The sequence below is a fragment of the Bubalus kerabau genome, chromosome 5, assembly GCF_029407905.1.
Source record: "Bubalus kerabau isolate K-KA32 ecotype Philippines breed swamp buffalo chromosome 5, PCC_UOA_SB_1v2, whole genome shotgun sequence".
Lineage (NCBI taxonomy): Eukaryota > Metazoa > Chordata > Mammalia > Artiodactyla > Bovidae > Bubalus > Bubalus kerabau.
The window spans coordinates 92,275,504-92,288,569 of record NC_073628.1 but is presented as its reverse complement, the minus strand read 5'-3'; the positions used below and the strand labels follow the sequence as shown (position 1 = coordinate 92,288,569).

General features: G+C 35.7%; 1 protein-coding gene across 2 annotated transcripts in view; it reads left to right on the top strand.

Moving 5' to 3' along the window:
• KIFAP3 (kinesin associated protein 3) overlaps nt 1-13,066 on the top strand; it is a 148,523-nt gene that overhangs the window by 102,930 nt on the left and 32,527 nt on the right. For both annotated transcript variants that reach the window (XM_055582209.1, XM_055582210.1), the window contains exon 18: nt 10,232-10,421. In XM_055582209.1, the coding sequence (XP_055438184.1) occupies nt 10,232-10,421 (190 nt within the window). The remainder of the gene's footprint in view (nt 1-10,231; nt 10,422-13,066) is intronic.

Below are 13,066 nucleotides of genomic sequence, written 5' to 3'. Positions count from 1 at the left end.
TCTCCACACCCTCTCCAGCGTTTGTTATTTGTAGTTTTTTTTAAATGATAACATTCTGACTGGGGTGAAGTGGTGCTTCATTGTAGTTTTGATTTGCATTTCTCTGATAATTAGTGATGTTGAGGGTCTTTTCATTTGCCCATTGGCTATCTGTTTGTCTTCTTTAGAGAAATGTCTATTTAGGTCTTCTGCATATTAAATTCATTGTTTAAACATTATTAAAACCTTTGGCTTTCTACTTTTGAGCAGGGGTTGCTTACTTAAAGAGATTTTATACATATTCAAAGTTTTATATCTGGTCTACATGTCATCTCAGAATCACACTTGTTTTCCAGAAAAATTATTGCAGAGAAGCAGGGGGGTTGATGACAGTCTTGCCAAAACTCAACACCATCAACTTTACAGTTTGGTCATTAAATTTTTTTTTAATAAAATAGAATGTCATAACTATTTTTTAAGTCTTTGATAAATTTTGTTGTATACATTGACTTGTTTTACAAGTTGTTTTGGAATGATGTTAGTTCACTTCAGTCGCTCAGTCATGTCTGACTCTTTGTGACCCCATGGACTGCAGCACGCCAGGCTTCCCTGTCAATCGCCAACTCCCAGAGCTTGCTCAAACTCATGACCATCCAGTTGGTGATGCCATCCAACCATCTCATCCTCTTTTGTTCCTTTCTCCTCCTGCCTTCAGTGTTTCCCAGCATCAAGGTCTTTTCCAATGAGTCAGTTCTTCGCATCAGGTGGCCAAAGTATTGGAGCTTCAGCATCAGTCCTTCCAATGAATGTTCAGGACCGACTTCCTTTAGGATGGACTGGTTTGATCTCCTTGGTCCAAGGGACTCTCAAGAGTCTTTTCCAACACCACAGTTCAGAAGTGTCAATTCTTTGGTGCTCAGCTTTCTTTATGGTCCCAACTCTCATATCCATACATGACTACTGGAAAAACCATAGCTTTGACTATACAGACCTTTGTCAGTAATGTCTATGCTTTTTAATATGCTGTCTAGGTTTTTCAGTTTTTTTTCCCAAGGAGCAAGAGTCTTTTAATTTCGTGGCTGCATTCACCATCTCCAGTGATTTTGGAGCCCAGAAAAATACAGTCTGTCACTGTTTCCTTTGTTTCCCCATCTGTTTGCCATGAAGTGATGGGACTGGATGACATGATCTTAGTTTTTTGAAAGTTGAGTTTTAAGCCAGCTTTTTCACTCTCCTCTTTCGCTTTCATCAAGAAGCTCTTTAGTTCCTCTTCACTTTCTGCCATAAAGGTGGTGTCATCTGCATATCTGAGGTTATTGATATTTCTCCCTGAAATCTTGATTCCAGCTTGTGCTTTATCCAGTCTGGCATTTTGCATGGTGTACTCTTTATATAAGTTCAATAAGCAAGATGACAATATACAACCTTGACTGTAGTCCTTTCCCGATTTGGAACCAGTTCATTGTGCCATGTCTGATTCTAACTGTTAGAACTGTTTGGAATGATGAAACACCCCCAAATTTTAATGTTTTTCATAACTTTAGAAATTTTAAAAGTATATATCACTGTTAAGAATTTGAACAGAGGGATAATGAGTCCTGCATTAGAAACTTGCTCACTTTGCAGACTTTTCTTCAGACTTTGTGCTGCCCTTCCACCTAGACTTGACCCTTGTACCTGGGATGTGCTAGACACTACCTTTCTTTGAATATATTTTTCGCTTGTGACATACACACATGGGCAATCTTGTTCCTTCTTTGGACTCTATTTACAGTATTTATTTTGGCTGACCCTGTAAAAAATTTCTTGAATATAACCTACTCAGTGGTTTTCAACTTAAGTGTTTCAAAAGTATCAGCTGAGCCACCAGGCAAGTCCAAGAATACTGGAGTGGGTAGCCTATCCCTTCTCCAGCCGATCTTCCCAACCCAGGAATCAAACTGGGGTCTCCTGCATTGCAGGCGGATTTTATCAGCTGAGCTACCAAGGAATCCCCTTAAAAGGATCAGAATAGAAGTTTATAAAGAATCAATTAATAACGTCCTTGAAATCCTCTAGGTTGGCATTTCTGCTAGTGATTTCATTACAAAATCAGATAATCAACAGGTACTTTCTGGTCAGTCTCCTACATTTTAGTTCAGAAATTCATGTTTATTTGGTTATCACCTGATTTTTGGATTTGACCAATATATCTTTACTGGTTTAAAACTAAATCAGTACATTGACATTTTAGCTTTGATATATAAATTAAAATAGGGAAGCTTTATGTATTAAACCTTTGTTTAACCAAGATGTTGCAACACATAAGCCACTGGTCACAGGGTTTATGAACAGTTTCATGGTTCTTGTACTATTTTCTAGGAGATCACTAATGTCATTGTTGTAGATAAAGTATATAGTGTAATAGTAAGAAACTTCCTAAAATTCTATATCTCATTATCTTACCTTAGGCAAGAAGAAGAGAGATGTCAGTCTGTTATGAATTGCCTTTATCATACTTTTAAAATTGCCTTATTTTGAGAAGAAGTGATGGAAAGTAAAAATACGTTTAGATGTTTGTATTAGATAGGTTTGGCTAAGAATGTAAGTTAGTGATAGTTCCAAAATACCAGCTTAGCCTTATAAAAATATTTATTGTAAAATATGAATATATTTCTTATAAGATAAAATTCTCATTCCCAGTATTTCTAAGCTCTGGGCTCAAGTCTCTGATCTTAAGTAGGAGTTTTCCCCACCCTGCATCTTCTGTCCTAGCTCCCTCTTTCTCTCTAGAATCCACATTTTGAAAAAAATCTCTAAATATTACTTCCTCCATTTTTTCATTTCCCCATCTTTCCTACCTTCCCCTTTCTCTTTTCTACCAGTTCTTCTTCTGCATCCATTACTCCATCGAAATGGTGCTTATAAAAGTCATCTGGACCTTCATGTTTTGAAATCCGATGAACATTTTTAGTCTTCATTTTACTTTGTTGATCCTACGTTCCTTGCAAGGACTTATAAATTTTGGTCAGGGTTAAAATGTAAACTCAACAAAGAAAATTATTTTAGATTATTACATTCATAAAAAGTCTTGTGAATAAGAGGAAATCCAAGAATAATAATCATTGAAATGAAACTGGTGATATATCAGCTACCTATATATATAGTTCCCTAAAATGCTATCTGATCATGTGAGTTAGTATAAAACAAATTCGAACAAGTAATCTGAAGGTTTACTTAATCTCTCTACATCAGACTTATAAAGTATGTATTTGATATGCTGCCAGGCAATTTTAGATTGTTTCATTTCATACTTTGGAAAACTTAAAAGTCTAAAACGTTATTCAAAAATATCAAAGTTGTTAAACTGAGACCATTTAAAGATATTCACATTTTAATCAGTAGTGTGATCTGGAAGTCCTATCCTGTGCTACTGCATCAACTGAGTCATAGTTATAGCTGGATTTCTTAGAAGAGAAGTCCAATACAGCGGGTAGATGGACACCAGACTTTGGAAACATCCCATATTCTGTTTGAAGAATGTTGCTTTACCTTTCTGTACTATACACCTATAGGATCCGAGGCCCTGGCTCAATTTTAGCTTGTCAATAGGGAACTGCACCAGGAGGAGCAACTTCTTCTTGAAACTTTTTTTTTCCTCAGTTGAGTAGGGATTCTGGTCTTATATTCAACCTTTGACCTTTATGAGGTGGCAGCTTTACCCTATAGAGTACTGCATTTAGAATACAACTGATTCTAGTTCTCTCACCTGCTGAATATCTCAGGCAATTTATTTAACTTTTTGAAGATCTAGTTTACATTGATACTTCTAAAGATTAAAGAAATTAGAGAAAATATATATGGAGCATCTACCACATGATGGTCACTTGATATGTTTTGTTCAAACTAAACCAAAATTCAATCCTAGTTGTGACGTTTATATATAGATTAAAAATCTGAATCAACATTTCCTTTCCTTAGTGAAATGAAAGTCATTCAGTCATGTTCGAGACTCTGTGATCCCATGATCACTCTTTGTGATCTAGCCTCTCAGGCTCCTCTATCCATGGAATTCTTCAGGCAAGAATACTGGAGTGGGTTGCCATTTCCTTCTCTAGGCAATCTTGCTGACCTAGTGATTGAACCTGGGTCTCCTGCATTGCAGGCAGATTCTTTACCATCTGAGCCACCTGTACAGTTAATCATTTACATTATTTTCTGTTCATTTTGACTGTTAAAATGATATGGGAAGATAATCTGTTCACAGTTTGGGTTTTAAGTATGGAAAGTTATTTGGAATATATGTTTTGGCCAGGCATAGTTGTATTTGTAGTTTACTTTAGGATTGTCTTGCCAAATGGCTCAATTTGGCATTTTAAGACTACATGTCAAAGAAGTTAACTGAATAGTGCAGTGTACTGAAAGATCTTGATTAGTACAGTGTAGAAAAATAGGGAACTACCTATGCTAGTGTAGAAGTGCTTCATGTGTTCAGTTACCCATGTTCTGAATCTGTGTTGACTAAGTTGAATTTGGACTCAGTTTATCAGCTAACCTCAGACCAAAGTTTTTTCCTGGCTTGCTGGGCCTCCTTGTTTGGGAGAAATTTGAGGAATGGGCCATTTTAATGCATCATTAAAAGTTTCTCAGGTTCGCCTGGGACGTTGTTGCCATTCTTTGGATTTTTGAGCTTAGACTCAATTACTGATCACAACTCAGGGTGCTATTTGCTTGTCCTATCTTTTTAAAGAGTAAAACAAGAGAGAATGGGTTTAATTTGAAACAGGAGAAACATTGATTAGACACAGCAAAGATGATGAAACACTGGGAATAGACTGTCAAGGGATAATATGAAGTCTTGTCCAATTAACATTAATAACAGCTAAATAACCAACTTTCTAAAATTGTTTGTTAGAAACCTACCTAGAATGGAAGTAGATGATCTCTTAAGATGTTTTTATCTATAGATTTTGATTCTTGAATATTTTCACCATAGCTGTAGTCTATAATAATAAAAAATAAAATAGAGTAGGAGTATTTGTAGCTTAAGGCAATTTATCTTTAAGAAAACAAACTTCTTGCACTCAAGACAAACATCATGAAATAATACTAAGAAAAATTAGATGCCATGCAAGCCTTAGGGAAATATGCCATCTGCAGCAAAGTGTTTGTCCCCCAAGTTATGCAAATGTTATTTTACACAGGTGGTAAAGTGTTTAATATACAGTATTTAAGCCTAAGCCCTCAATTAGTGAATTGAAACAGATATATGTTCATAGTACTCTCTCCATCATAGAGGACTATGTGATTGATGATGCAGTCTATGTGGTCTCATCAGCAAATTGTCACAAGTCTGACTAGGCCTTACATTTAGCTTTGGGAGGCAGGGAATGGGGTAGTTGCAGAAAGGAAAAGGGAAGCAAGGAGAGAGAAGCCTAGCTTTCTCGTCTTCCAAAGCAATCATGCAGCAATTGACGATTGTCTTTTCTCTTCCAAGCCTTGGGAATTATCAAGGGAAGAACAGAATCCTCTATACATAGAGAGCTTCTGAAAACCCAGTTAGATTGTTATACCTCAGTATTCCTTCAGCTTTGTATGAAGTATTTGAGGACCTCAAATTCCTCCCCAATTAATAAATGATTTCCTCCCCTGACATTACTGGGTTGTCAGCCATCTAATACATGTTTAGTAAGTACATACTATGTTCCAAACACTAAAGTTGACGCTGAAAATTAAAGGCAACATGAAATCTCTACTGCTACTGCTGCTGCTAAGTCACTTCAGTCATGTCCAACTCTGTGTGACGCCATAGACGGAAGCCCACCAGGCTCCCCCGTCCCTGGGATTCTCCAGGCAAGAACACTGGGGTGGGTTGCCATTTCCTTCTCCAATGCATGAAAGCGAAAAGTGAAAGTGAAGTTGCTCAGTTGTGTCCGACTCTTAGTGACCACATGGACTGCAGCCTACCAGGCTCCTCCGTCCATGGGATTTTCCAGGCAAGGGTACTGGAGTGCAGTGCCATTGCCTTCTCCGATGAAGTCTCTAGAATATAAAAATTTACTATCTGGATACCAGGATACTGTTGTCTAGACATGAACTGACCTTTTAGCAGCAGTACTACCACATGGCCCTATCAATAGATCCTCTGTACTAATGGCAAATTGTATCTACAGGTTGTTTGTGGAAAAGGGAATGTGCCTAGGTTCTCTGGTAAGACTGATGTCTGTTGTCTTTCCAGCCAGCCACAGGCTGCGTGTGGTTTGATACTAACAGAGGTTTGTGTCACTGAGATTTTGAATGGCAGCCTTTTACTTTTAATAACTCTTAATTTTGACCATTGGCAAATTGTGTGTATTGTAATAATCTGGAATTATTTCAAACTAGGAAAACAAGGTGCCTTCTTCATTCTAGGATAGAAACAGTTATATCTAATAAGACTGGCATATTGAAAGGAGATAAACTAATGTATGCTTGCATTAACTTCTAAGACATCAATTGTTTGTTACAATCTCCACAAAAATTATCAGGGCAAGTCTGTGTCAGACAGGAAAGGTGGGTTTATTAATAAACTTCTAGCAAGGAAAACCACTTCTGAAAATGTCATACAACATCTTGAAAAGGAAAGCTATAGAGAAATTTTCATAGGGTTAGCTTTAAAACTCAGGTTATTTCAGGAGAGGATTTCAAAGGCGTGGAATGGATAGGAATTGGTAAAATGAATAAAATAGTTACTTTAAATTAGCTTGCAGGTTGGTGATGGGCACAGAGCAGGGATTTTCGAGTGAGTTGTCAGAAACTTATAAAATGTTCTTTCCAGAGCAGGTGGAGTTCATTCCTGTTTGTTTTACAGTCTTCACAAATTTTCATTTCTCAGATTTGTAAGTTGTGTATTCTCAATTCCATACAGTCAAATTGGATTTTGTGAGATAAACCCAGTTGGGTTTAGTGTTTAGTCTTCTTTTGGAGTTCTTTTTTATATTGCAGAAATTTATGGTTTTTCCTAGTTAGAATTTACATGTGTGTGTATCTGTGTGTATATATACATACATGTGTGTGTGTGCATGCATGCATACTAAGTCACTTCAGTCGTGTCCAACTCTTGTGCAACCCTGTGGACTGTAGCCTGCCATGTTCCTTTGTCCATGGGAGTCTCTAGGCAAGAATACTGGAGTGGATTGACATGTCCTCCTCACACACACACACACATACACACACACACACACACATACACACACACACACACACACATGTACACACACACGTGTGTGTGTAGTCCCTGCCAGTATTATGCATGTTACTATATTGGTTTCTTAATTGTCAGCAGTTGGATTTTAAAAAAAAGTATAATATGAAAGAAAAGTTATGGTTTCTCACTTAAATAAATTTCCTTTAGTTGTATCTTTTACTTTTGGGCATCGTGGCTCAGAGGGTAAAGCTTCTGCCTGCAATGCAGGAGACCTGGGTTCGATCCCTGGGTCAGGAAGATCCCCTAGAGAAGGAAACAGCAACCCACTCCAGTACTGTTGCCTGGAAAATCCCATGGAAAGAGAAGCCTGGTAGACTACAGTCCATGGGATCGCAAAGAGTTGGACACGACTGAGCGATTGCTTGCCTTGCCTTTGAAGTGATATTACACAGATAAGCCTCCTCAGTGCTTTAAACAGAAGTTGAAGAGATAATTTTACTTTGAGGTCTGGTTAGAGAATGCCATAGTCAAGACTAAAGGGCAACTTTTGGGACAGTACTACTGAGAAGTAGGTAGTATGTGCATAAAAATCAACAACTCTATTATGTATGTGTGTTTTATTACGTGTATATCTGTGTATACATATCATTGGAAAGAAGTATTTTCTAACATATAAAAGGCATCTTTTTAGCAGCTAATAGCGTAACCTTAATGAGCAACTCAATTACTCTAGATCTGCTTTAATTTAGTACGAAGAATTGTATTAAATAAACCATATTACATTCTCAATTAGGGGGCTGCCACATTAAAGGAGAAAGAGAAATCTGTTTTCCATCAGTTACATTAGAACACAAAGCAGATCTATGTAGTTCTATGTTACCCTATAGTGTGTTAATCACATACAAGGTGTGACGGAAGCCAGTGACAAAGAGTTTTCCTGATAGTGAACAGGCTCTGATAATAGGCTGGTTAAGGCTTCATAACGTTTCAGTGGTTAAGTAGTAAACAAAATGATATAGGACTTCAAAAAGGATGGCACATTCCACCTAAAATCAAACCATAAGTCTTTAGTGATACTTTAGAGTTTTTGAAAACTAGTGCTTAAGATAATAATGTCACGACCTGAGAAGAGAAGAAAATAAAAGATAAGGCACGTTTACCTTTAAATACAAGACAAACTAAAGTTCCATAGCAAAGATGTTAGGGTGCACTCCTTGTGAAAAGAAGCATTTCAAAAATGAAGAAAAAGAATTATTTTTCTAGAGTATTTCCACAATAGCTTGATAAATTTGGATGACATTTCTTGGCTGTGTTTGAGCTATGGCATCTGAGTTCCCAGAGTTATTTGCTGATGATGAAGAGGTAGTGGTGTAAGAGGAAAGTAGAGATTTGGGGGAGAGGGGTTAGAGGGAATTGGTTTTAATTGATACATGTTGAATTTATTAAATTTCTGATACTATATATTCATTTAGAATTGCTATGTAATTTTTAAAAGATGAACTCCATATATTGCTGCTATTCGTCAGTTTGGCAGATGGATAGTTATTTTGACAGCTTTATGAAGTAATGGTATTAATCATTGATTTTTATTTAAAGAACATTAGGACTTGGATAAATATTAGATTTGATTTATAATTAAAGAATCTGAGACCAAAAGATACTGAAATATTTTTACAAAGTTGCATACTTCTGTTAGTATCAAACCTAGAAGGAGAACCCAGGATAAGACCTGGGTTCTTATCCAATGTTCCTTGTGTTATACCATACCAGATGATTAGTGTCTATAAATTTAGAATCTAAGACATAAAGAAACTATGACTTTGCCATGATTACTAAGCTAAATTCATTGAGGATAGAAACAGAAGACAGCTGAGGGTAGGGATTTCAGAATGCTGATCTGTGGGGGTACAGGTTTCAGAGTTGTGCACTATAGAACACACAGCATGACAGCTGACACTGCTAAGAGATATACCAATAATGTGAAATTTCAAATTTAACAAGAAAAATTTTGATAATAATAATTACATTTATTATAAAATTTCAGACTTCTTCTTACATCCCAGCAATTTATTCTGTGCTGACAGTTTTTGACTTGAGCCTTACTTAGCTTTGAATGAAAATTGCTCGGCATTTAAAGTTATTGTAATCATTTCAACTAGTGGAGGACAATAGTATTGCCTGGAACCTTTCCAACTTAAAAAAAAATAAGTATAAACAAAAGTGTTAAAGATATGACAGAGGAATTTAATACTAAGGAACCTGTGATTAGAATGACAAGAAATACCAGAAGTCTTTTTTCCAAGTAATCCATGGTACTGTCCAGTGATTTTTAAGTGAATATACTTGTCAGAAGTAGCCATAGCCGGTGAAGCTAGATAGGTTCAGCTGTAGCTTTTCTAATATTTATAACTTGTCTACTTGTCCTTCAAAAACACCCACCAATGAACTTCTCTGTGAAGAGATGTTACTCTGTGAAGAGAGTGAATAAGCCACTGTTTTGCTCCTCAAGAGTTCATTGCCAAACAGGAGATATTTAAAGAAATAATTATGACCAAATAAGACATTATTATTCTGTTGTTGAAACAGAATTGAATTAAATTCTATTTGTTTTTTTGTAGTAAACCATTTCAGTTTTTAGGAGAAATACTTTAATGTTGCTTTTTTTTTTTTGGCTAGTGAAAATGTTATCTAAACAAAAAGATATAGCAAAAGATATAATTTTAATGCTTAACCACCTGTCATTAGTGCCACATAATTATAGTCACAAAACTATTTGGAAGTTTAAGTCAGGCTGCCTACGTAAATTCTAGTAATACTTAGATAAAGAATTTGTGAAATTTGAGCTATTCTAGTTTTTGCCATCAGCAGTAGCAATTGGTAATCCAAACAGAGATGTCTTTAATATATGTAATAAATTGATTTCTATTGATTATTGTATACATTATTCCAAAAAGGTAATTTTAATGTTTCTTCTAACTGAAACAAAAGCCCCTCAAATTCTCTTCTTGTAAGATAAAATTACTGCTGAGTATCAAAGAAATTTCTTCATAAACTTATAAAAAATAATTGACTATTTGTTTACAATAGGAATATGATGAAGAATGGGCCAAGAAAATTCAGAGTGAGAAGTTTCGCTGGCATAACTCTCAGTGGCTGGAGATGGTAGAAAGTCGTCAGATGGATGAGAGTGAGCAGTACTTGTATGGTGATGATCGAATTGAGCCATACATCCATGAAGGAGATATTCTCGAGAGACCTGACCTTTTCTACAGCTCAGGTAAGATGATAACCAAGACAAAAATAAATACTTTTAATGTATGCTATAGGGATTTTTTGTCTGCCACCTTGCTCATTCCCAAGCTTTATAAGCACTTCTTTTAGTATGTAAATGGTCTTCTGCTAATGATTTTAGACATAATATCAGTACACACCAAGCAAACCTATTAACTCATCATTATTTTTTCCCAAGGTAGTCTTTGATGTAATCTCCATTAAAAAGGCTGTAACAAGGAAAATTAAAACAAGGAAAATTGCTCTTAATTTATTACTTTCTAGAATGTATAACTTAAAATGACATCTTCAAGATTTACTATTGTTTGAAAATGTGGTATTTTTCTCTATTCTGTATTTATGTAAATATATAGTTAACTAATTTATGTTTTGTTTTCCAGTGTATTTAATTTTAACAGTCTCATTTTGCCATGGTTTTGCTTTAGTTGGGGCTTCCCTCATAGCTCAGTTGGTAAAGAATCTGCCTGCAATGCAGGAAACCCCGGTCCAATTCCTGGGTCAAGAAGATCCACTGGAGAAAGGTTAGGCTACCCACTCCAGTGTTCTTGGACTTCCCTTGTGGCTCAACTGGTAAAGAATCTGTCTGCAATGCAGGAGACCTGGGTTTGATCCCTGGGTTGGGAAGATCCCCTAAAGAACAGAAAGGCTACCCACTCCAGTATTCTGGCCTAGAAAATTTCATGGACTGTATAGTCCATGAGGTCACAAAGAGTCAGATATGACTGAGTGACTTTCACTTGCTTTAGTTTTGAAATAGTAACCCTTATTTGATTCTCTGATTGGGAAGATGTAGACGGTTTATAACAATAGTTTTTTTCATTCTACACTCTGCTAGTATTTTCAAGGTAAAATTTAATTTTTACATGAATCTTACATTTATTATACCCCTGTTGATTGTGCCATCCTTCCTTTGTCCAAGGATTCTGTACTTAGAGCCTAAGTTGTTGCATATTCTGCCTTCTAATGTGTTGTACTATTGCCAGTATTAATTACTTTATTGAACTCATTTAGTTGAAGAGATGAAGGAAAGGATTTCTAAGATCTGTAGTAGGTTGGAAATAAAAGGCATTGAAAGTAATTGTATCCGAATAAATGGCTCACTTTTTTTTCCTACTATGTAGTCATTCATATGTTTTCATAATTGTATGCTCTGCATATTGCCCATAAGGCAGAATTATTTTTATATTTGATTTAAGGTACTTCAGTCCTGGAAAGTTGGTACTTTACTTTCAAAATTAAATAGATTTCTTCCTAACTGAACTTAACAGTAGTTACGAAATCTGCTTTGTGTTTCAGCCCAGATGGAGTAGATCATTAATTTCAACTAACCAGAATTTCTTAGTTCAGTAATGGCAAGCAGCTGTTCCTTACCTAGTGAGATCGTCGTGAAGTAAAATAATGTAAAATATATGTGATATGAATTTTTTGATAATAGAAATCAGAATTTCTTAGAATCATGTTTCTTGCTTTGAAAATTTATAGCTACTTTTCAGTGTGAATCAATGAACAGTTTCCAAAAACGAATAAAGCTTTTAACCACCTCAGTATTTAACTTTGTTGTTTCAATACAATTAGCTTCTGAACAGATTTCTAAAAAATTATTCCATTTTTCCAAAATCAATTCATTTAAATTAACCTCTTAAAATGAAAATCATAACATTTTTCTGTGAGATACAATTAAAATGTACAGTTTAAGCTTTGTGAGAAATCTAAATTGTACATCTTTTTATATATCTAAATTTAGAAACAGCCACAGCTAATGAAAAATAAATTGAAGCATTTGAGGAGTGAAATGTTATCATTGGATAACCTCGTGGTGGTTGTTTTTTACACCTGTAGCCTGAATATGGTAGACACTTGACAGCAAGGATTACATTGATATAGTTCTCATATCAAGGCATCTGTACTCTTTATCTACTTTATTTTTCATAAATAGTTCATCAACTAAAAGAATCTCTGTGGTATTCTTGATATGTGTCATGGAAACCCAGATAGTGGTAGTCTCTTGTCTTTTATTATGTACAATTGTATCTTCAGAAACATCAGAAATTTGTAAAACTAAAGATTTATTTAGATGCTTGAGCCATCTTATTTAAGTCTCTGAGTCTCCGTGAAACTTAGGGCTGCTTCTGATAAAGGCAACTTTAGTAGTTTTTCAACCACAGAAGTTAAGCTAAATGGCCAGTGATACCCTGGGCTTATCTTTTATTAAAAATGAAATAGTATTTGCTACTTCCTGGTCAATAACCTCAGATGCAGATGACACCACCCTTATGACAGAAAGCGAAGAGGAACTAAAGAGCCTCTTGATGAAGGTGAAAGAGGAGAGTGAAAAAGCTGGCTTAATACTCAACATTCAGAAAACAAAGATCATGGCATCTGGTCCCATCACTTCATGGCAAATAGAAGGGGAAACAATGGAAACAGTGACAGACTTTATTTTCCTGGGCTCCAAAATCACTGCAGATGGTGACTACAAGCCATGAAATTAACACTCTTGCTCCTTGGGGAAAAAAAAGCTATAACAAACCTAGACAGCATATTAAAAAGCAGAGATATTACTTTGCGAAAAAGGTCCATCTAGTCAAAGCTATGGTTTTCCCAGTAGTCGTGTATGGATGTGAGAGTTGG